The 21605-nt window shown below is 37.2% G+C and overlaps 1 protein-coding gene and 1 long non-coding RNA gene across 4 annotated transcripts; one reads left to right on the forward strand and one right to left on the reverse strand.

Annotated features, from left to right (window-relative positions):
- Window positions 1-1575: 1575 nt before the first annotated feature.
- On the forward strand, window positions 1576-3027 carry LOC125280340. Its single transcript, XR_007187580.1, has 2 exons — window positions 1576-1893; window positions 2214-3027. It is a non-coding gene; the product is annotated as an uncharacterized LOC125280340 (long non-coding RNA).
- A 9630-nt stretch (window positions 3028-12657) lies between these two features.
- On the reverse strand, window positions 12658-21392 carry LOC125280378 (N-acetyllactosaminide beta-1,3-N-acetylglucosaminyltransferase 3-like). 3 transcript variants are annotated; one of them, XM_048210885.1, is made up of 2 exons: window positions 19414-21295; window positions 12658-14015 (listed from the first exon to the last, which is right to left on the reverse strand). In XM_048210885.1, exon 2 carries the CDS (start codon window positions 14007-14009, stop codon window positions 12870-12872), a length of 1140 nt encoding a protein of 379 aa, XP_048066842.1. In that variant the 5' UTR covers window positions 14010-14015; window positions 19414-21295; the 3' UTR covers window positions 12658-12869. The 3 variants fall into 3 exon arrangements, 2 of the variants coding, with proteins under 2 accessions (XP_048066842.1, XP_048066841.1); XM_048210884.1 differs by having other exon boundaries at window positions 19409-21294; XR_007187589.1 differs by lacking the exon at window positions 12658-14015 and adding an exon at window positions 16814-17514 and having other exon boundaries at window positions 19409-21392.
- Between the last annotated feature and the right edge of the window lie 213 nt (window positions 21393-21605).

Below are 21605 nucleotides of genomic sequence, written 5' to 3' on the forward strand. Positions count from 1 at the left end.
GGGTATAGTTGTAGTCTATATCCTCGCAGTAGAATAGACTGTTTTAAAATGTTGCTCTTTATACATCATGATATCCAGGCCCGGTACTAGGCTTGCTGGACTGGGGGGGGCAATCACAAATTTTGGTAGGGCAGCATTTTCTAGGCCAATATTCATAGCTAACTTTTTGTTTTTTTGATTCATCAAGAATTGTCTTGTGGCTAACAAATTATAGGCTATAGCCTAATTTGTACTGGCTATGTAGGCCATGTGAATTATTTATGGACATAATAAGGGGCGGAGCCAGACATTGTAAACATTCGGGGCTTAACCGAAATCTATATTTGTCCAATGACATTTTAATTTACTGACATGAAAGGAGCGTTTTTTGTAGTATTCTTGGTTAAAGTTCATAAAATGTACATTATATACCATCATCTAGGGGGGTCCGGGGGCATGCCCCCCCGGTAAGAAATTTTTGTGTATTTTAAGGTTAAATGCATCAGTCTGGTGCACTTTGGAAGCTCAAAACTGAGAGCTTCAACCCATGTACAGAGTGCAAATGGAACAAAGAAACAGCATTGACTTGTACCTGGTCATGAAAGAGGGCTCAAACATCTTTTTAGTTGTGATATAGAGTCTCAGTCTACATTGTATTTTCGGATACACACTTCTCTTTAAAACACGCAGCACAGAAACCTCAAACCTGAAAGATTCAGGGCTTTTGGAAAAACATTTGGGGTTCCAGCCCCCTTAGCCCACCCCTAGCGCCGCCCCTGGATATAATGTTCAAATTATTCATTGTTAACGAAATTACTGAGGAAATGTTCGCTGACAGCTATCTCAGCATGCAGAAAATATGTTCGGCTGATGCAGATGTGATCCTCATTGTGATATTTTTTTTAGGCTACTTGCTTGAAGATTAGGTGTACACTTGTTTTCGACGTGTTTTCTGATTAATGTTCGTTACTTCCCAGTTCGCATGTTTTTGGATTTTAAGTCCATTTTTGTGAGATTAAATATCATTATAAGCATAATATTCACTTTTTTTTCTGTGATTAAAGTGGCCGATCCTTATTCAATAGATAAGACGTTTTTAATGTTTATGTAGGCTTATTCATTTTTATTGTTGGCTGCACATTTTTGGGGGGGCACAAGGAAATTCTGGGGGGCAATGCCCCCCCTAGCCCCCCCCTAGACCCGGCCCTGATGATATCTTATGCATATTAGGCCTATATGAACAGAAAAATGACTTTATTTAAAAGTATTGTTGTTAAATACTGTAGACATCGATCCGATCAAAATCCATGTAAAAACAACTTATATTTAACAAAAGAAAATTACATGTATGGCTAGCGCAAATAAGACTGTTAAGCCCCGCCCCTCACTTCCGTTCTGTGGCTGCGGTTCTGAAACTGTGGTGCTGCGGGTCTGCAGCTGGATACTATTGGGCTAATGTCCAATTCGCGACCTAATGACTCATTTGAACAGATTAATTTTAATAAATCATGACAACAACTGATCTGTCCACACGGTCTATAATGAATCATTTACTCGAACAACTCTGAAATGAGAACATAAGTGTAACCCGGGTAATCAGGTTACCAGTTAAAAGATTAAAAATGATTTAAAGATAAAGTTGTAAGCTAAGAAAATGAAGAAGAGAGGAAAGTTCCAGAAGGAAAACTGCTTTGTCCAATAGCGGCTCTCATTTCTGTGACTGACTCTCCAAAGAGCCAGTGTTAGCAGCACCTCCATAAGTCCCGCCCACAGGCTGCGCCGGCGCTGCTGCACTGCCAGCGTGAGTCAGAGGAGGAGAAAGAGTCAGAGAGAGAGAGCCAGTGAGAGAAGCAGCTGTGAGAAAATAGATCGAATACAATAAATACTTTGAATATATCTGAAGTTATCACCTTGGTGAGTCACATTTTAAGTCATATATTATATGAGAAAAGAGTCGTTAATTCAGTAAGTAAATTGATGTGAAAAGTGATTATATATAAGTTAGGCCACGTGAGTACAGCGTGTGCAGTAGTAATAGCACAAGGGCTAAAGCTAACTCACGTGTGAAAGTGTTAACGAGCTAATGAAATGCCATAAAGTGTGACGATTAAGTATCAATAAGTTCAATAAGTGTTAAAATGATGAGTTAATGTGTTATTTGAAGCGCAAATACGATATTTGTTGATGAATGTTTGAATTTGATATTAATTGTTGTTCTGCCTTGTTTATGCAAGGCTGGGTTTTTTTGTTTTTATGTTTCTTCCTACGTGATCTGCGAGAGTTTCCTGTTTTGTGCCATATTTAATCCTTTTGGAAGAGGAATCGTCTGTGTATCGGACGCAGTTAAACGTGCACAATGGCGAGCTACCCACGGACCTGTTTCCACTTTGAATTGTGCTTTGAAACCATCAACTGGTAGGAGAATTCCATTTTTTTCCCTTGTTTTTTTGGACACAAGACTTTTATTCGTCGAACACATTTGATATTTTTGCTTCAAAAAGGAGAGATTATCTTTTGAACTTGAACTAATCGAAAGAGTTCAACGACTCTTTGAACTGAATAATTTGATTCACAGACTTTGGTCAACTGAGTCGTTTGATCCATGAACTTTGTTCGATTGAATCATTTAAGAGTTTCGTGCATTTTCAACTCGTATTGTTGATCATACTGTTGAATTTGAAAAGGAAAGTGATTTGTTTTAATCAACTCTAAATCATATTCAGTGTTTTGAGTCAAACTGAATATCCAATTATATTTCCTTTTGGGTTATTGAATATAATATTTTGTTGAAGGTTATATTATTGTAAAATACCTTGCTTAAAGTGAAAGAAACAGGCACATTGTTTTTTGATAGTTTTCTTTATTTTTACATTTTGTGAAGAGTGTGAAACTTCAAATTGAATTGAAGCTGTCAAGTTGTTGAATTCTTGGCCCTATAAGAAGTGACATAAGAGTTGGTTAACTGTTTTGATCCTCACTGTTACCAATCAATTGTTCTTATACAAAAAAAGAGAAACTTTTCCTATAAATACAATTTACTAAATCAAATCGAAACTTTCTCAACCATTTACTCACCTGCTGCATCATCTCCTCTCTCCAGTAGACTTTCCTTACTTCTGATACCTATTGGCCCATACTGAATATCATTAGTAGTTGTAGCACATCAGTTAAGTTGCACGCTACATGCTACATAAGTGTGCTTACCCCATTTAGCAAGAGTGGTTAGTAAAATTAGCCTTAATAATCCACAATACTTTCAGGTTATTTAAATGACAATGTGTAGTACATAAGGCCTACCTATAAAATCAGTTTATACTGGAGTGAGGTAAAACCAGAACAAAGCAAGTTGTTGTTAGCTATGTGCATTCAATTGTATATGGTAGAATATTATATTATTAGTTAATATCACTTCTAAATTCTACTTTTTAATACTTTTCAGGTTTAGCAAAATAGCATCTTCTCTTACAAAGCTATAAAATCACTTTTTTATTTTTTGAAAAGAGAGCAAGAAAGAATTACAGTGAGAGTGACGGGTACTTTATTGTCAGTATCGGGCTCGCAGATCACGTGGGTAGGGCACTTTTTACTGTTTGTGTGAATGACCATGTCTGTCACCACCAAAGACCATTTTTGACCCAGGAAAAACCCTGCATTGATTCATTTGAATTGAAATATTTAATACCTTCACAGCAAAAATGATGTATGCCATTAATTTAGATTAATTAATCACAGAGTATGTAATTAATTAGATTAAAATTTTTAATCGATTGACAGCCCTATATTTTTAGTACCTTCATGGACCTTTTTTAAAAAACATTTTTTATTATTAACCAATTAGTAATGTACAAACAACATGGCATTATTAACATATTGTTGCATTACAAATTACAGAACAGGTGCATGAGAGAATACAATATAACATAAAAGAAAATTAATAATTGTAAAATAAATAATAATTAAATAAAATCTGAGAAAGGTGGCTAGGGTTTTTCTATTAAATCATATTCTTCTACAATGGAAAAAAGCTTTATTGCATTTTTCTTTTTCATCACTTTGAGGGCTTTTATATAAGAAACATTGGTTTCACCTTCAAGTACTTAGATTTGTGTATATAAAATTTTCCCAGCATAAGAATGTTGTTAATCAGGAAGTCATCTTTGTTACTGTTCATTATTAGTCCATAGGTGATGTCCTTAAGAGTGAAGTTTCCAAGATGAAGCACATTTGGACAAAGCCAGTCATGAATATCAGACCATAGAGCCTCCACATACATACAATGAAAAAATAGATCTGTGGTTTCAATATCATCACAAAATATACATTTATTAGAATCAGACCATAGAGCCTCCACATACATACAATGAGAAAATAGATCCGTGGTTTCAATATCATCACAAAATATACATTTATTAGAATCAAACCCAAATCTAAGTCGTAGGAAATCACTGGATGGATATATCCCATTTAAAATTTTAAAATTATTTTCTTTAATTTTGGGAGGTAAAGGAAATTTTAAATATTTAGTTCTACGTATGTGAATGATATCTTTGGAGAAATTATGTGAAATTAAATTTCTATAAGCTACTATAGGAAAAGAAATGTTGTTAAACCTATTTCTGATAATTTTGTTTGAAAGTTTACCTCCTTTAAAATCACAACCTTCAATTAAAAGTACTGGAAGAAGCGGGGTCTTGGAAATAGAATAAGATAAAATTTCTTTAATTAGACAAATAGCAGAGTTAGGGATAGCTTTAGTAATAGTTTAATTTGGCCTTATTGCAAAGTAAATTATACTTAACAGAAATTCTCATATGATATAATTCCATTATTACCATCAATTAAATGGGACACTGACCAAATACCTTTCTCCATCCAGTCTTTGTCATACAGAGATTTCTTTCTTATTGTAATTATTCCATAGTGGTGTATTGTGTGGTGTGAAATTATGGTTGTATAGAATCTTCCAGTATAACAAGACCTGTTGGAGAAACTGGGACAATTTAATTGGAAAACATTGTATGCCTCTGTTAAGTGACATTGAAGAATTGGCATTAACTCACATTTGTTCAGATTAATTTTTAAGCCAGAGGCTTTGGAGAAGGTGTGCATTAATTGTAGTATTTTAGGCACCTCTGATAACTGCTTCATAAAAATAGTAGTATCATCTGCAAACTGACTGATGATTACTGGTTGGCCAAGAACATCTAATGGGGCTATATTTAAGTTTTTGATAAAGATAGAAAGCATTTCTGTGGTTATAATAAAAAGAAAAGGGGAAATAGGACAGCCCTGTTTTATGCCACGATTGATGGGAAATCTTGCCGATGTACCACTTAATAAAGAAATTGAACTATTGGAATTTTTATAAAGGGATTTTATAATGTTTTTGAAATTTATCTCCAAAGCCAAACAATGTTAAACAGTCAAAAATAAAGAGGTGCTCAATTGAATCAAATGCCTTATAGAAGTCAATGAAGAAAATAAAGCCTTCATCTTCTATTAGATGCCTGTAATCTAAAAGATCGAGCACTAGACGAATATTGTTGTGAATAGATCTCCCTTTCATAAAACCTGATTGGGAATCGCTTATAATTTTGTGTAAAAATATTTTTAATCTGTTAGCATATACCAGGGTAACAATTTTATAATCAGTATTTAATAATGTGATTGGTCTAAAGTTATCTAAAATGTTGGGTTCTTTATCAGGTTTGGGTATTAAAGTTATTATACCTTGTTTCATAGTGGGAGGGAAAGTCATACTCTCTGTTGCTTCTTTTACCATAAACAAAAAGGGGTCTTTTAATAGAATCCAAAAGTGTTAAGACGTTAGCAGTAAGGCTGTCACACCCTGGAGATTTGTCTAAAGACAAATATTAGCATCACACAGCACTACACAATCATCTATTTGAGGAATAAGATGTTTAATTTGGTTGAAAAAGGAAGCTGCATCATCTAAGGAAAAAGATGAGGAATACAGGTTATTATAAAAGGAGACAACTTCCTTAGTAATTGAGGCTTGATCTGTAGTTATCTGGCCCTGGATTGATAGGGCTTTAATTGAAAGTCTCTCTTGCCTTCTTTTTTCTAACCGACAGAAATATGAGGTACTTCTTTCCCCATCCTCAATCCATTTTGCCCTAGACCTGATAAAGGCCCCTTCAGGTTTACGAAGATATATTTCATCACATCTGTTTAGGAGATTTTGTAGTTTCTTTTTATCACTATCAGTAGGTGATATTTTATTATGATATTTTTTTCTTTGATAATATTACTTTCATGTAATCTATTACTTTTATTGAGTGTTTTCCCAAATTGAATTGAATATTCTCAGATTTTAAATTTAAGGAATTCCCATTTAGAAATGTAGGATATTATCGATTCATCAGACATCACATTAGAGACTATGGCTTTAATACCTTCATTGAATGATTGGCATTTTAATAAACTAGAATTGAATTTCCAGTAATTCCATGAACCAGAATTAGGGGGATTGAAAATCAGTTTAATAACAGAGTGATCTGTGAGGGGGGCTGCTGACATACAGCATTCGGTGATAAAGTTTACAACAGAAACTGAAATTAACCAAAAATCTATTCTCGATTTAGCTGTGTCATTTGGTTTAAACCAGGAATATTGCTTAGTGTTAGGGTATTTGAAGCGCCAGGGATCCAGTAAATCATGAGTGCGACAAAAGTGTGTTAAAACAGGGTTACAAGAGCTGTGATGACCTCTGGAAGGATGTCTATCAAGCCATTCATTGTTAACCATATTAAAGTCACCCCCCATTATTATGATAGCAGTTGGATAAATGAGTTTAAGGTTCACAATGACATTTGACATTTCTGAAGCCAATTGTCTGTTTTGAATTACATTATTAAAACCATAAATATTGATCAGCATACAGAAGCGATCATCCATATTCAGGACACAAATTAGCTAGTGACAATTATTGCTAAATCTAGATGTCACTACTTTACCAGGTGAGTTACAAAACAAAATAGCTACACCTGCTGATCTTGTGGATGATCAAATATAATTTTGTCTCCCCATTGGTTTATCCAAAATTTTTCGTCTTCCGGTTTTGAATGTTTCTTGCAACAAAATAAAGTGTGCTTTTTCGCCCTTACAAAACAAAAATATTGATTTTCTCTGTTCTCTCTTAAGCCCCTAGCATTACGTGAAATACAAGAAAAAAAATTATTCATAACAAACAACTAGCAACCTAGAAAATAATAATGTGTAACAGACTTAGTTTTGAAGATAATCAACAAAGAAGCCCAAACAGGCATGGTCCCTACAATAAGCAACAAATGCAGATAAACCATCCAAACATATCTTGGACTTCAAAGTTCAAGTCAAAAGGCCTTTTCAAACCTTAAAGGCCCTTAATCATGTAGCCTACCTTGTGTGCTCTCAAGTAATTATCTGTCCGTTGATGTATCCAGCACCACTTCTGTAATATGCACGCTTTCCAGCATCTCTTGCTGCTTTTATCTTTGGCCACAGAGCAGCTCAGGTTTCTCTGTCAGCTTTGCAGAGGTCTTCGATAAAGCTGATACGTAGCTCTTTGCAAATCGCGTGATCCTTGGTCATTCTCCACAGCGCGTCTCGGTGTAGGTAATCTCTGAGTAAAGGCGAGCATACACTGTGCGATATCTGTGCGATTTCAGCAAGGTTACCAACTCACACTGTACGAGTAGATTGCGTGCGGTGGAAAGCCAAAACGCTTTATTTAAGTGCTCACACTATGCGGTCCGATGGTCGAGACATGACTTGACTGCTCACACTATGCGTTTGAAATCTGCACGATAAACCCACGCGCTGGGATGCGCCGATTGACAATATGTTTCCAAAGATATTGTCAAAAGCATCAGCTATGGATATCAAGAGGATTTAGCATTTCCAATTCATATATTAAATAATAATAATAATTAGCCTATTATTATTAGTAGTAGTAGTAGTAGTAGTAGTAGTAGTAGTAGTAGTAGTAGTAGTAGTAGTAGTAGGCCTATTTAATATTAAATTGATATTACAATTCATTTGGCCCGCAATATTTCATAGCGCATCACTGCATAACTGACGTGCGGCGAGGATAATAAAAGATTTGATTAGCTTATAATTACTCCTCACTGAAAATTATTTAAAGACATTTATCCAATGAATTAAAGGCATATAATTAAAATTATTAACTATGTGTTCGAAGACTGCAATAATCAGTCAATGAAAAGCATCTTCACTTCAAAAACAACCTGTTTAATACGAAATACTTCTCCTCATTTTTTTACCCAGTACATATATGGGCCACAAGAGAAATATTAAGAAAATTAAGATATATAGCCTACCGTTATCAGGTTGAAGTAGGATTTATCTCTCGTTGTCTCTGAGAGAATATGCACCGAAAGCTTGTCGGTTTTACTTTTATTTTTTTGTAAAGGCTGGTGATTAATTGACAGGGGTTTGAGACGTCTTCATCGGCATAACTCTCGCGCAAAGTTTGCACATTGCTTGTGTAATATAAAGAAGACACTGACTCGCCTTCCTGGTTTAAAATGGAAAAAATTATATTAAAAATTCTATCTAAATTATATTGCGACGTGACATTTTTCTTTATCACCAATTGCCAAATGATGGACAACAGTTCACATTTCCGCATTTAATAAAATAAAGTGAATATTAAATAGCCTACATGAGTAAATAGAAAGTGAAAAGTGAAACATATAAATTAATGATCAAGTAAATTAATACAAGAGGCCAGGTTATGTACACCCAGGTGGCTTGAAAGACGTGGGTTTATCCATCATGCAACACGAACTGGAGGTAAGCAACATTTTGCTAAATTGCAGCTAGTTTGATAGCTACAGAACTTAAAGATCTCCCTCTTTTCGTTTTCTTTCTTGCTGCATTAAAGATTGGTTTAATTTCTTTTTTTGCGCAGGCGCAGTGGGGGGAAAACGCAGAGTTTAGGCAAGTCGGTTCGTAGCTCTGCTTCAACTGTGCGATATCCTCACGAGGTGCGACCAAATTTCTGACATGCCGGAACTTCATCCGACCATGCGATTGCCAGTCGGGAGAGGTTCATCGCCACTCGTTTCCCCGTGTACACTGCAGGAACACTGCACGACAAACGACACACGACAAAGCTGAAAATCGGCCCGACTCAAAAAAGAGTCGCACGAGTCAGAATTCGGCTCAAAATCGGACGAAAATCGCACAGTGTATGCCTGCCTTAAACTGAATGATGACGTGCCTTGTTTTGTTGACTTCACGTCTCCCTATTCAATGAACTGAGTCCACAATGTGGTTGATGTTTGAGGACCACGAAGGGGAGATTTTCACCAGTAAATCAGCGACCGCATCACGTATATCTTCACCTTCCTTTTCTTTTAGTCCACGAATCCGAAGATTCCACCGGCGTTTGTATCGTTCAAGCTCTAAAGCTGGGCATACACTGTGCGATATCAGTGCGATTTCAGCAAGGTTACCAACTCACACTGTACGAGTAGATCGCGTGCGATGGAAAGCCAAAACGCTTTATTTAAGTGCTCACACTATGCGGTCCGATGGTCGAGACGTGACTTGACTGCTCACACTATGCGTTTGAAATATGCACGATAAACCCACGTACTGGGATGCGCCGATAGACAATATGTTTCCAGAGATATTGTCAAAAGCATCAGCTATGGATATCACGAGGATTTAGCATTTCCAATTCATATATTAAATAATAATAATAATTAGCCTATTATTACTATTATTATTAGTATTAGTAGTAGTAGTAGTAGTAGTAGTAGTAGTAGTAGTATAGGGTAGGCCTATTTAATATTAAATTGATATTAGCTACAATTCATTTGGCCCGCAATATTTCATAGCGCATCACCGCATAACTGACGCGCTGCAAGGATAATAAAAGATTTGATTAGCTTATAATTACTCCTCACTGAAAATTATTTAAAGACATTTATACAATGAATTAAAGGCATATAATTAAAATTATTAACATAGCCTATGTGTTCGCAGACTGCAATAATCAGTCAATGAAAAGCAGCTTCACTTCAAAAACAACCTGTTTAATACGAAATACTTCTCATTTTTTCACCCACTACATACAGTTTATGGGCCACAAGAGAAATATTAAGAAAATAAATTAAGATATATAGCCTACCGTTATCAGGTTGAAGTAGGATTTATCTCTCGTTGTCTCTGAGAGAATATGCACCGAAAGCTCGTCGGTTTTACTTTTATTTTTTTGTAAAGGCTGGTGAATAATTTACAGGGGATTGAGACGTCTTCATCGGCATAACTCTCGCGCAAAGTTTGCACATTGCTTGTGTAATATAAAGTAGACACTGACTCGCCTTCCTGGTTTAAAATGGAAAAAATTCCTATATGAGACGTGACATTTTTCTTTATCACCAATTGCCAAATGATGGACAACAGTTCACATTTCCGCATTTAATAAAATTAAGTGAATATTAAATAGCCTACATGAGTAAATAGAAAGTGAAAAGCGAAACATATAAATTAATGATCAAGTAAATTAATACAAGAGGCACCGTGGGTTTATCCATCAGGAGGTAAGCAACATTTTGCTAAATTGCAGCTAGTTTGATAGCTACAGAACTTAAAGATCTCCCTCTTTTCGTTTTCTTTCTTGCTGCATTAAAGATTGGTTTAATTTCTTTTTTCGCGCAGGCGCAGTGGGGGGAAAAACACAGAGTTTAGGCAAGTCGGTTCGTAGCTCTGCTTCAACTGTGCAATATCCTCATGAGGGGCGACCAAATTTCTGACATGCCAGAACTTCATCCGACCATGCGATTGCCAGTCGGGAGAGGTTCATCGCCACTCGTTTCCCCGTGTACACTGCAGGAACACTGCACGACAAACGACACACGACAAAGCTGAAAATCGGCCCGACTCAAAAAAAAGTCGCACAAGTCAGAATTCGGCTCAAAATCGGACGAAAATCGCACAGTGTATGCCCAGCTTAAGACACATTCCATCAGCTCTGCGTTATTCTTTTTCAAATCCGACACTTCCCGAACAGAAGACTGCAACTGAGTTTTGCAGTCTTTAATTTCTGCCGCGTTAAATTCGACTGCCTTAGCTCTGCTAGTCAACATGACGGAGTTCTGCTGCAGCTGGGTGCCTAGTGTATCCACCTTATCAGTTAGCTGCTTTATCGCTTCCAGGATCACATTCATACCTTCTTCTTTCCCTTCTATTCCCGTATCCTTTCTTTTAGCTGTTGGTGCGCTCTTTAACGGCGAGAAAGGGCCTTTTCTTTTCGTTTTCTCTGTGGGCTCGACCTCCATCTTTGTAGCATACATGGCCATCGATTGCGTAGTTAGTTAGTGATAAAGGAAGATTCTTTTTTGTCATGGTGCAGATTTTGGTGTTTTAAAGTTCCATGCCATTAGTCATTTTAAATTGAGCAAATTAGGGGAATTGACCCTTCGCCGGGAGTATGACTGACAAGCGATCTAACCAATCAGAACGCCGAATCCGCCATAGCAGTCAGGAGTTAGAAGATTTTACCCCTACTGCTCGGTGGAGTTAAACTTGAAAAATTGTGTATATTGACATCTTTCCGCGTTTGAAACAACATTCATTCTCATGTTCATTCATGTTTATTTGATGCTATAAATGGACTAGAAGGAAGAGATGATCGGTTTACGAGCCTCTTGAGCTGAGGCGCTACAGCAATCTGTCACGACCATGGTCACGACACATTAAAGAGCCACAAAACGGTTTTTATTGTTTGAATTTCTTAAAAAAAACTACACAGTTTGAAAGCTGGGACTTTGTTTAATATCATAAGTAACCTGCTTTGTCTTGTCTGTCGGTGTGTCCGTATCCTCTTTGCTCTGCGATGTATTTTTCACTGCGTGTGGTGTGACAGTGCCATGGCTTGTCGGACAAAGCAATAGTAACTAAGGGAGGCGGGTCTAGTGCGAAGGGTCAATTGGATGGCGAAATATTCATAGAATCTGGGACAAGCCTAGAGAGCTCAAGACATACAACGCACCCGTCTGCAAGCCCGGAATTTTATCCTTTATGGATCTTGAGAGAGGAAGTGTCATTGCTCCCTATGGAGGCCTCACTGAGCCATCGGATTTCAACAAAAATATCTTCATTTGTGTTCTGAAGATTAATGAAGGTCTTACGGGTGTGGATGAGGGTAAGTAATAAATGTCAGAATTTTCATTTTTGGGTGAACTAACCTTTTAACCTTTTCACTGGCATTTTATTTTCATAGTTATACAGATATCATGATGTATCATTATAGGATTGTCTAGCGTCGATCATATCGTGAGGTACCCTGCGATTTCCACCTCTACTTAGAACTTATACTTTTAATTATATCTAGTACAGGCCAAAGACCAAATATACTTTTCTGTCAACATAATGAAGTTGTAGCCACGAGAAAAATATATTGTTCCCTCACCATATGATCTCGAGGCCACGACTTTACATCGCGTGGCCACGCCATAAAGATGTCGTTACCTCGACAAAATGGCCTCGTGGCCACAAGTTATTATCAAGTTCCCACGAGTTTATATGTTGTGGCCAGGACAAAACCAAGTGAACCGAACATGTCCCCTCCCTGTCACCGTACTATTTCTTGGGAAGCACTCCCTGATTATTTAAAGGCAAACATAAAACCATGAAGACTACAACTACTACTGCTGAAAAAAGAATCAGCCACCCTTTTCATTTCAGTTAAAGTGCAATACACAACATAATTTATCTGAGAAATTACATTGGTAAAAACGGTAAAAATTGATAAAAACATTAAATTAAAAACAAATTTTATCACATCAACTCCAGCCAGCTATTATGTTTCCCTTTAAAATTAATCACACACCCTGTTCTTTTGTTTATAGGCTTCTCTAAAATGCAGACTTTGTCTTTCCACATTGCAATTGTGGGTTTTGTATTTCATTCCACATCACAAAAATCATGTGCGGCAGAAATCTGTGGACTAAAATGATTTCTCTGTAATAGCAAGGGTGAAATTTGTCGACGTCCCCAGCTGGGACTTTCAGACCAGCAGTTCTTACACCAAAGTGGGATGTAGGTTTGAGGCCAGCCTTTTCCAAACACATTCCCATATAAACATCATCAATGGGCAATAGAATTATAGAGTGAGACATTTTGTAGATTGTTCTGGCCGTGAAGCCGGAGAGAAGAAAGCCTCCTCCACCACAGTACGGAGGATAGCTCTCAGACTCCCGAACCTGCACCGGGATATAGTATTTACTTGAGGAGTGTCTAATAGGCCCTACGTTCTGGATGAGGTGCCCGGTAAAGAGATGTTTGCCTCCATCATTGTCCTCTTGACCTTGAAGATACTCAACCATGTTAAACGTATTGGCAAAGATGTCATCGTCCCCGTTTAAGAGAAATCTAGCATTTGGGCACCATCTTTCCATCCATTCTAAGAAAAGGATCTGCTTCAATGTGAGGTTAAAGAACGAATCATTGAAGTCCCACTGCAAAATGTCCTTGTTCTCATTGTTCTCCAGCCTCAACAGCTTATTCAACCTACGCTTCTCATAGCCAGTTTTTGTTGTTCCGATTATGAAGACCCTACGGATCCACACACCTTTATACAGTCTTTCCTCAGCCCATGTTTTCCGCAGGACTTCTCGTCGATCGTAGTTTTCTGGAGAACTCTTGATGACCAGCAGAAGAAAGACATCTGCAGAGTTCAGGGGTCCGCCACACTTATCAGGCTGGTCAAGCAGCATAGGAAATTTCCTACAGTGTCGGTAAAGCAGGAAATCTTGGATATGACCTGGCAGAGTAGAAAATCCAGTCACATTATAAGCAGATGTATTCTGTTGACATTGTGAAAACAAAGGCTGGGGAGTTTCGGATCTGAGCAAATCAGTTTGATGACGGAGCATCTCATATGTGTCTTTGCTATTCAGTGTCATGTTGTCTTCAGTGTCATTTTTGTAGATGAAAATGAGGAAGCACACAACACCTGTGAGGATTAACGCTATTGTCTCGTTTCTCTTTCTCATCTTCACCTGTTTAAGAACAGAGACACAATTCATAGTGTGAGCACAAAAGTTCACTCAACAAGGATTTTTCAGGCCCAGTCACAAAATCTTAATTCAAGGCTGTCCATGAAACTGAATTTATGAAAGGGATAGTTCAGCAAAAAAATGAAAATTCTGTCATTTCTCACAAGAAGATATATATATATATCTTCTTGTGATAAATATCTTCTTGTGATAAATGACATAATTTTCATAAAATATACACATTATATAAATATTTTATAAAGGTTTTTGTTGGTTATTGTTTGGAATAATACACAACACAAACGTGTATATAAAATATCTTCTTTCTACTGAAGGGTGGATTTACAGTCCCTCTTCTTTTATTATATAATGAATTGAAAATCATTATATTTCATTTCGAACTGCTGTATGAGACATGTAAAAGACAACTGTGTCTAAGGTCATGAAGGTAACAACGTATTACATGTAGCCACTAATGCATTTGCATACTTAAAATGTGTCATACTTTTTGGGATTTATCGCACAATTTGACTGTTAAACTATGACAGTGAATCATGTGTAGAAGTTGTATCAGTGCTCTATATGTGAATATAGATTTCATGTTTTGTTCCAGTGAAGTCCTGACAAAAACAAGCCTCAGTGCGTCAAAGATAATGACTTTAAATGACCTCTGTAGGGCCTCGCTCGACAGAACTTACCAATGACTTTATCAATGAACAACATGATTGAACAAAGCTTCATTTGGTCCAAAAGATCCATTTCCTGACAGGAAACACCTAGCCTTAACAGAAGTGATGACGTGACTTCTTTTAACAAAGGACTCTGTCTAAAGGACTTCTTAGCTCATCAGCAATAAACTAATCAGAACCCATCACGTGGATCTGATCACATTAAATCTATTGATTCTCTCACAAAACCCTCTTGTATTATCGGACGGAACAGGAAAACACCCATCAACGGATTTAAAGACGAATCTGTCCTATCAATACCTCCCTTGTGTGAGCAATCCATCCTGACCCGGTCACTCGTGACTCCGGTCAAAGTTTAAGCTATGCTTAAGGACTCAATCTTGAATCTCAAAAGGGACAATTGTCGATTACTTAAAGTATTAACTATATCCAGAATAACATTTGCTATGATGTGATTACTAACATGTTGGATTCAATGCATTATATGTTTGTATTCCTGTATGCATCTTCTTTCTCTTATAATCATTGTTTTTAATTAGGTCAGTCTAGTAATATGTGTGGAAGAAGTGTGTCATGTTTGAGCTCTAAATACAGAGTTTATAATTCTCTGTAATTCTGTGTGAATGAAACATTGAAATTCAGTATCAGGAAAATATTAAGAAACTTTATAAAGTTGTTAATAAAACAGGAGAATGTTCTGCAGATATCACGCGATGTGATCAATAGACAATAGACGAGGCGTGTCTAATCTCCGTAGCAACGTCTCATTGGAGGATCGCATCTGAAGGATGGAGCCAAAATTGCTCCTTTAAAACTATGCTGTCCGAACAAGCTGAAATAGGTCAGAAAGCGCTCAAAGTCGGTCAGAAATCGCTCGAAATCGGTCAGAAGCCGGACTGAAGCACAGTCGTTGAAGCCCGGTAGCCGAAGCACCGCTACTTTGACCACGGCGGAAAAGTCGCATGGGTCATTGATAACTGATTGACCGGGGCTGATTTTCCATCTAACACCCGACTTCAACCACGAGCTGCGCCGCTGATCATTCGACAGCCGTCACATCCAGACTCCGCAACCCTCTGTGAAATATCTGACCAAAGTCTCCCAAGAAGAGAGCCGCTCAAGCCAGACGCTCAGAACAGCGCGTTGCACCAGCCAGCAGCATCCTTCAAAGCTTCTGCGCAACCCACAGGGCTTTCCCGAGAAGACGTCACCTGAAAGACAACCAATCCAGAATGGGATTCCGCTGTACACGAGTCACGGAACAACCCGATTACCTCAGCTGTCACAGCAAACGCAGGTACAAGCAAACTTCTCTCTCTCTTGCTGGAAACTGGTGAAACTCCTTTAAACCTAAAGAATCAAGCCAAAGCTCTGCTTTTGTGATCTTCCTCAGGTTATGAGTTAAGTTAGCACTGAACTTGGGACTTTTCATAACTCATCAACTCCGCGAATGTGTGTGCATGTATGTATGTGTGTGTGTGTGTGTGTGTGTGTGTTTAGCCTTAGTTTCCTGTAATCATTAGAAGTAGTCAATAAATCTTGTTTTGATTTTCACATATACGAGTTTCTTGTGCTGTGTGTCAAATTACTGCCTTAAACGTAAAAGATCAAGTTACCTTTTGCTTATAATATAATAATTACAATAATAACAATAATCATAATAAAATATTGTTACTGTTGGCCGCAGAATAATATTTTATCCAGAATTGGTAAAATACTCTAACCTCAATTTTCGCTGGACGAATAATTGATGAAGTGTTAAATATTAATTCTGAATCATTTACAGTGAATCATTTACAGTTGATTCAATTCTTATTCCCTGTAACAATTAAATTGAGCTAATAAATAGGCTAAGTCCTTACACCTCATTTGCATAAAGAACAGAATATCATGGTGGGATGCTGCCAGAATTATCTGTACTGTTAACCAGTCGGAATGGTGTAAATTGATTATCCATATGTTTATCTGAACTATGTTTCTGCATCCTAAGTTACTTCAAGGCTGGATCTTCTTACTTATGGAAGTGTGAAGAACCTCAGCATTTCCAGTTTATCATCAATAATCCAGTTTATCATCAATAATCCAAGATTTGTTTTTGGGAAAACAACACACACACACACACACACACACACACACACACACACATATATATATATATAATAGAGAGAGAGAGAGAGAGAGGACCAGGTATTTGGGCAAAGCTGAAAACTGGACTTGTCTATGTGATTTGTCTACTCAAACCACGTACAAAATTAACCTGTAAGAAAAATAGTTTATAACGAGATCAGTTGCTCAGGGAAGAACGAGGCAGGACAAGGCGGCGAACATTTATAATGTTGTATTTTTTTACAATGACAATAAAAGAAGAATTGAACATTTCAAACAACATTAATAATTATAAAATAAACAAACACAAAACTAAAAGTGGCTGTTCTTCACGGATGAGTGCTGCACACACATAAAGAAAACATTATATAAAGTTCAGGCCTGGTGCTCTCTCGTCGCACCTCCTTTTATGCCCCTCCATGAGAAACTTGAGACCAGTACGGCACGCACATTAACCCTGGTGCCACCAGCCTTGTCCACCCTTAAAACGGTGTTGTTTACCCCAAAACAATCTTTGATTATTGATGTTAAGCAAGGTTATCTTGAAAGAAAACTTGCTTTCTTTTGCTCTGACAATGTTCCCCAACTCGAGGATTGTTTTTTCTCCATGCTCCATGCTACAGAGCCAGGCCAATAAAAGTGTGGATGGTGTGGACGACCCTGTCGTGGCCAGCCCAATCTCCAGCCCTGATCCCCACTGAAAACCTCTGGAATGTGATCAGGAGAAAGATGGAAGGTCACAAGCCAACACAAGCATTTTAAACTCAGTTAACTTTCCGTGTTGGTCTATTGGCAATAAATGCCTTTAAATCAGTCTGACACATGAAATCGGCTGGTTGCACTTCAGACTAAATTCAACTAATTTTCTTTTAAAAAATTAACTTGCTCATATCTTTTTACATTACATAAAAAGATTGGTCTAATTTAAATCAAAAAAGTAAGGTTCATTACCCATCGTGCTAACTGCTAGTTTTTCTGACTATTAAGAGTTAAGACGCCCTTGAGTGTGTTGAAAATTATGTTATAACGTTACTCTGTGCGTTCGCTCAGCGGCTGCTGTGAGACACTTGTTTGAGACACACTGCAGTAAGACAGATCGATTTTTAGGATATATTAAATATTGGATGGCTTGTGTTGATAAATGGCATGCAATTAATTTTAAAACGTATTTTATGTTGGAGAAAATTCTGTATTACTGTTACTAAAAATAAAGCTGCATCTGATTATGCTATGTTAGCTATTTCACAAAATGGTGTTTTCTCTGAGGCATGGTAAAGCATGGTACTCGCAAAAAATCAAGAAAATTGATTTAAACAATAAATGTGTTGAGCTATATAACAACAGTTGTCTATTATCTTGTCTATTAAAACATATATTAAAGCGTCTTTGGTGTTTCCATGGTTTCTACAAAATAAAACCGGAAACCGAGGGTAACGAGGGTATGACGCAATTGACAGGCGACTCCTCACACGTCCTGGAGCCTTGGTTAAAATTGCAATTTTCTCACGATTTACAAATAGTTGGAAACATTTGGGATATTGTAAGTACTCTATTAAACAGAATATATAACACTGGCCTAGTGGTTTTTGGATATTTTACTGCAAAAATCTTACATATTGCACCTTTAAGTGCATCACAATACATTTTCATAAATTTCAGTTTTTCTTGTTTTTGAATACATTTGGACAAAATCTCATGATATATCAGATGAAGCGGGATATTTAAAACATTAACGTTAGCATATTGGCTAAAACTAGATAATAGACAAACACGGAAGGTTAACTGGGTTTAAATAATGTATTTTTTAAATGTATGAACCATTTCTATCGACCTGAACATCAGAATAATGCACTGTTTAATAGCAGTGTGGAAATTTAACCAATCTTTTCTCTTTAACTGGAAACTGTTTTTGCATACAGGCTAAATAACGCCACTTTAATTTTGAGGTAACGTTAGGCCTCTTTGAATTACGTATACTTAATCATTTGCACTGAAATGCATTTTTAAAGGAAAACTCCCATCTCCCGGCTAACTGTTCACTATAAATAATGATTGAAGGAGACATCTTTCTTCTAGAATTCTCATTTTGGGGCCAACAAATTATTTACCTGTAAAACACATTTACACAGTATTAATGTAGAGTAATTTGAAGGTGATGATACACGGGGCAACTTCTTGAGCAATGATGCTTGGGCACATTCCCATTGAGAATGGGCAACAAAATTCTATCTGGATACGGAATTTGCTGTCCATTCTCAATGGCTGTTGTGTGACCAAGCAACATCCCTCGACAACATTGCTCAAAAAGTTGCCCCGTTTCTCCTTTCCTTTAGAAACAATGGATTGCAGGAGGAAGTTGTGTGAAAAACCTGTTCTATTTCAGTGACTCTCTCAAAACGTTAGTTATTTTGTCTATTAATGTCAATATCATGGCAACCGTAGTTTTAATAGTTTCTTTTATTTACAAAACTGTTTTGTTCAATTTGACATACAATACATGCGAGAATCATACCATAAAACCAATGAAGAATAATCAAATTAAGCTATAAAACAGTAACAGTAGCAGCATACACATCTAGATAGAAAACACATTTATCTTACCTGACCTTTTAGCTTCTTCAGATAACATCAACACAAGTAAGTCTATTTGAGGTTTTGTTCATGTCAAAATGCGCTTCAACAACCATCCAACCCTGTATTCACTGCTCAAACTCTCTCTCTCCTTTTAATGAGGAAATCTACACGAGTCTCTGTAGTTCAACTGTCTCTAGAGGAAAAACTGAAAGAATAAACATCCAGAGAGGCAGTCTCTCAAAACCTGGTGTGCTGCCTACATAGACAGCATGAGGAACAATGCTATCAAGGTAGCCAGCTTAATGGGTAATGTAATGATAAATTAAAAAAAAGAAAAAAAATGAATATGTTCCAAGAAACACACACACAAAGTCTGTTTCAAGTCTCAATCAGTAGGGGTTCAATCTTCAGCTGGCTGGCAGGAGATCACACTCATTTGACTGCTTTAATAGAAATAAACTCACCTAAAACGTCAATCATACAAAAGAATAGAGTCATAATATTATATTCATAATAATAAAATTGTGTTTATATTTCCATGCAGCGAGAGTGATAGGGAACGCGGCATAGTTTCCTTTGCTGTTGCCTTATCTTGTGATAAACCTAGTGAATGCTAAAGAGGACAATGTCCTCTGTGTGAACTGATTATTTTGTAGAAATCTGTGGAGTATGAAACAATTGCATGAGTGTGAGGGAATTAAAATAAATTGGTAAGGAAATCAGAGTTGTGTTAATATATTTAAGGGTTTATTATTTTTTTAAATAAATAATTATGAGCCCCTGCCCCCCAAAATGTCTGTGCATGTCCCTGCTCATTGTTATCTCTTCCTGTTTTTAATTTGTTGTGGTCACGTGTACCTTTAATGACTATCTTGTCATTTCCTATAGGAGCCACACTGTTCTATTTAAAGCCCAAGCTCGATAAACTTAGCTGTGAGTGAACAGCACTTCCCTTGTTTGTGTCATTTTTAGTCCCCGACTTCAGTGTTCTACTCTGCTCTGCATTTGACTGTGACTTTAGTCCTGAGGTCCATTTTATCTGACAGTGTGGGAAAGTAATAAATTGTAAAAAGTATCATCACGTAATAAATTGCCTGCCTAACAGTTAACATGTTTGCATCACAAATTCATTTTGGAGTGGCTATAGGATATATGATGTGTGAAAACGACTTCTCTCTGAACATGAGTTGGATTTCTCCAATTATTTGGTCTATTTAAACCCCACCCCTGAAAACTTACATTCATATTCCTCCATTTCTGAGTGAAACTCCCACATCGTAAAATCCAATCAACAACCGATGCAGAGCCAAATCCCCAACCCACATTTTTTTTTTTTTGATAATCCGTTACACTCAGATTCATGTCACAATACGGAAGAAAAGTGAATTCAGAGCAACTTCCACTCCGAAGGGAGCATCACTCTCCCCTACACCTTCAGAGAACTTTGAATGCTTTGAAGCGTGACATTACCGTCTTGCATGTGACCGTTTGACACACCCTTCTCGCAGATGTAACCCCCTCTTCTGGTTCTTTCTTTTGTTTCAACCCTCCCGGAAAGGATCACACGGAGACGTAGGCTGAGCTCACTCGCGTTTACTGGACTGGAATAAATAAAACAACACCGTACAGAAGTGAAATACAGCCCATCCGTTCACTGCCTAAAGGAAACAAGCAACGAGAAGACAGACAGAAACATAACGAACACCAGGTGCTCCCAATGCACCTAACAGTGAGCTCGGCACAAACATCAGTCATCCGCCAACTCCATCTCTCACGGCTAAAACATGAAACACAATACTTTCAAAAGAACAACCGTGACCCCAAAGAGAAATAAAAAGCATTTATGACAACACTTTATTTCGATTCGACCGGAGAGCGATTTTACAGCATTCTCCTCAATAGCTTAATGCGACTGAGGAGAAAATGGCCGACTCCACTGAGATTACCCTAGTCACCTGTGTCCCCATATCCCTTTCTTTTAGATGTACTTAAAGGATTAGTCCACTTTTAAATAAACTTTTCCTGATAATTTACTCACCCCCATGTCATCCAAGATGTCCATGTCTTTCTTTCTTTAGTCGAAAAGAAATTAAAGTTTTTGATGAAAACATTCCAGGATTATTCTCTTAGTAGACTTCAATGGGCACCAAACAGTTAAAGGTCAAAATTAGTTTCACTGCAGCTTCAAATTGTTCTACACAATCCCAGATGAGAAATAAGGGTC

The sequence above is a fragment of the Megalobrama amblycephala genome, linkage group LG12 (genome assembly GCF_018812025.1).
Source record: "Megalobrama amblycephala isolate DHTTF-2021 linkage group LG12, ASM1881202v1, whole genome shotgun sequence".
Lineage (NCBI taxonomy): Eukaryota > Metazoa > Chordata > Actinopteri > Cypriniformes > Xenocyprididae > Megalobrama > Megalobrama amblycephala.

What these genes read in the sequence shown, in the direction of transcription:
- LOC125280378 (XM_048210885.1), bottom strand. Translation starts at nt 14,009, where the DNA reads ATGAGAAAGAGAAACGAGACAATAGCGTTAATCCTCACAGGTGTTGTG.